This window comes from Gavialis gangeticus, unplaced genomic scaffold, assembly GCF_001723915.1.
Source record: "Gavialis gangeticus isolate Ggan-Ray unplaced genomic scaffold, GavGan_comp1, whole genome shotgun sequence".
NCBI classification, from domain to species: Eukaryota; Metazoa; Chordata; order Crocodylia; family Gavialidae; genus Gavialis; species Gavialis gangeticus.
In genome coordinates, this window is record NW_017729006.1 from 42977790 (window position 1) to 42980914 (window position 3125).

At 43.7% G+C, this 3125-nt stretch overlaps 1 protein-coding gene across 1 annotated transcript in view; it reads left to right on the forward strand.

Moving 5' to 3' along the window:
- The window catches only part of LOC109291658 (probable palmitoyltransferase ZDHHC11B), a 37541-nt gene that overhangs the window by 5211 nt on the left and 29205 nt on the right, over positions 1–3125 (forward strand). Inside the window, exons 2-3 of the mRNA XM_019508728.1 lie at positions 882–1068; positions 2707–2808. Coding sequence (XP_019364273.1) covers positions 882–1068; positions 2707–2808 — 289 coding nt within the window. The remainder of the gene's footprint in view (positions 1–881; positions 1069–2706; positions 2809–3125) is intronic.

The window sequence follows — 3125 nt, forward strand, 5'->3', positions numbered from 1 at the left end:
ATATGGACAAAGCATTACAAGAAGTGCTATAGGCTAAGTACAGGTGGTCAAAAACCTGGAGCTGAATCAATTCAATCTTGGCAGGGTAAGCTGTGTAGATTAAACTGATACACAAGTGAATTCACTTTTGATTCTGCAAATGGAGCCGCATGCTTGCAGTGGCCCAGGCCAGAAGCTGGGGGCTGCTAGAGCAAACCTGGGGGGAGGGGAGCAGTTTGTGGAGGAGGTGGACTGTGAGTTAACTGGGATCTGAGACAGAAGTTCAATAAATCAGTTTCACCTAAATAAGTTAACTCTGATGCTACTTCCATCCAGGTTTATCTTAACCTGGTTTTGGTCATTTTGAAAGCAGTTTATGTGCACTGAACTTCTGTTGCATTACAGGTTCAAACCAGTTTGTGATCACTTATACTGGCTTATGTGTAATTTCGCTCCCTAGCCATAGAGAACAGTTAAACCCATGAGAAATTAACTGTGACCCAGTAGTTCAAATGGGAAGACTTGCATGTCTAATTCTCATAACACCGTTGCATGACACTTCTTTAGTGTAATTGTGGATACAAGGATGGGGGGAGTGAGGGGAATAGAAATTTTCCTATTTGATAAAAAATAAAGTAAAACTGGCATGTTCTTTTCTTATTTTTAATTTTGAAAATGTACACAAACTGGGAGAGGGAGGAAGGCAGAAGAAACATAAGCCATGGAATTTAGATGTGTGCATGCAAACACATTTTGCTTTTGTTTTTCAATGCATTAAGGGTAAAAAAGTTAAGTATAGTAAGAATGTATAGTAGATAAATTGTGTTAAGTGATATATATGTGCTTGGGCTTTTTATTTTTATTTTTTCTTCCTAAACTATCGATTCCTCCTTAACTTATAGTGTTGCAGGTGATTGGTATACTTTTTGTGCATCATTTAATTGCTCACTTGGTTGCCATCACTATTGACCCAGCAGACCAAAATGTGCTGGCCAAGAAGAACTACAACAACCCCATGCCAGTCTTTGATAGAAGCAAACACAGACACGTCATCCAGAACCAGCACTGCTATCTCTGTGAAGTAGATGTGTAAGTTATTCAGTAATAATACACTGTAGGGAATCATTCCCCCCTCCTTTCCCCAACTCCACTCTAGAGGCATTTCTTCACTATTGTTATGACTTCCTGGGTGGCCAGGTTGGATTGGTAATAACCCTTTAATTATAACTTATCTGTCTAGAATTATCACTTCATATTTAAGCTTGCTTGACACTATTATACATGAGCAGCTGATGCCACCTGAGTGAGGGGGGGCATATGCCCCACAGTGACCAGTCAGCAACCAGCGGGGGCAGGGAACCAAGAAGCATGAGCAGCGCTCCCAGCAGTGCCAGCTGTGCTTCACCTATTCTTGCTCCCGCCTGCCCCCCCTGCCTGTCCCCTAAGTGGGGAGTGCTGCCTGTCCGGGGGGGTGGTGCATCAGCGGTCTCAGGGGGTGCACGTGCACCCCTATGCGTTGCCACTGCTATTATATATTTGAAAAACTTTTGAGGGTTGAAACTTTCCATTCTGGGACCTTGTGCCAGTCTGATTTTTGAATGGTTCTGCTGTTTTGGAGAACAAGTGAAACAAGAACATGTACAATTCTTACAAACTTTTTAATTAAGAAGCCCTAGTGTATGTACCCTTAGGACTAAGGCCTTGAAATATAGTGGGAAGCAGAGGCATAACCAGCTCCTTCAGTGTCTGGGAGGGGTGGCATGGGGTATGCCAACCAGTGGGCAGTCGGTGAGGGGAAGGGAAGTGGGGAGCAGTCTTACATGTTGCTACTCTCAGAAGGTTGAAGGTGGCAGCAGCTGCTGCTGCTACTGCTGCTATATCATCCTTGGCTCAGGCAGCAGCAGTCCTGTGGCTGGGCTCCATGAGAGCCAGCTTCTGTACCCTGTTTGCATTCACTCGTCCCAACCCTCCCAAGTATGTTACTGGGTGCAGAGCTGTGCCTACAGTGGCAAGAACTCCCCTGGGGGTGGAGGTAGTGAGTAACACTATTTTACTCACCCCTTGTCCCCCATATTCATTGCTGTCCTGTCTGGCTGCTACGGTTGGACACGAGCAGTAATAGGACTGTGCATGCTGTGACAAAGATTCCCAGGGTCGGAGGATGACTCCAGTACCCTCTCAATCAGTGCCTGGGGCTGGTGCCCTGCTTTGCCCCTCCCCCATGGTTATGCCATGGGTAGGAAGGCCACCATGGGATGTGCCTTTTTCCCTCCCTATAGAAGTTCATCCCAATAAGTGCCTGAAAAATCTGCGCATTGTGTGGACTGGTAAGAAAGCAGCAGCTGAATTCCCAAATATTCCACATGCCCTCATTGCTCCTGTCTGTTAACAGCTTGAGGCCATGCGGAAACTAACTTGGTAAACTGCCATAGCTCTACAAGGGATTACCTGGGCTTTCCTGGAAAATGCATCTTTCAGTTGTTGTCATCTGCTTTGGTACTGGGCTCAGGAAGGGGAGAGTAGACTGTCTGTCTCTCCAGTGCCCGTAGTACCTTTCTGCTGTTGCACAGGCAGTATGGAGGTGAAGGATGAGGCATCCTCAGTGGAAACCTATCGCAGACTGGAAGAGGCTGTATGTTTGTTTTCATACCTGTGATACTTGGGGGTTTTTTTAACTCTGGTTTTGGTTTCTTTTTGGTTTTTATTGCATTCTGTTTTCCTTCATAGAGGGCCCAAAGCTAAACACTGTAGTGCCTGTAATAAGTGCATTGCAGACTTCGATCACCACTGTAAGTGGCTCAATAACTGCGTGGGAGGCAAAAATTACTGGTAAGCTAATACAGGCTAGCTCCGAAAGTAGTCATCCATGAACAGTCAATGGGATCTAAGTTTCCCAGTGAGCAAGTTGCTTTAACATTCTTCCTTCTTACCTCCTTTGATATTTTACTACTTCAGTTTTAACTGAATTAGCAGTTTGTTTCTGATCGGTCTGCTGAAAAATATAGTATCACACCGATATATAATGTATATAAATATCGGTGTATGTATATTATAATAAATATAATACAATAGATATGAATAGTATATAATATAATAAATATATAATATTGCTAATATAATATTATGTAAATATAACATTATGTAAC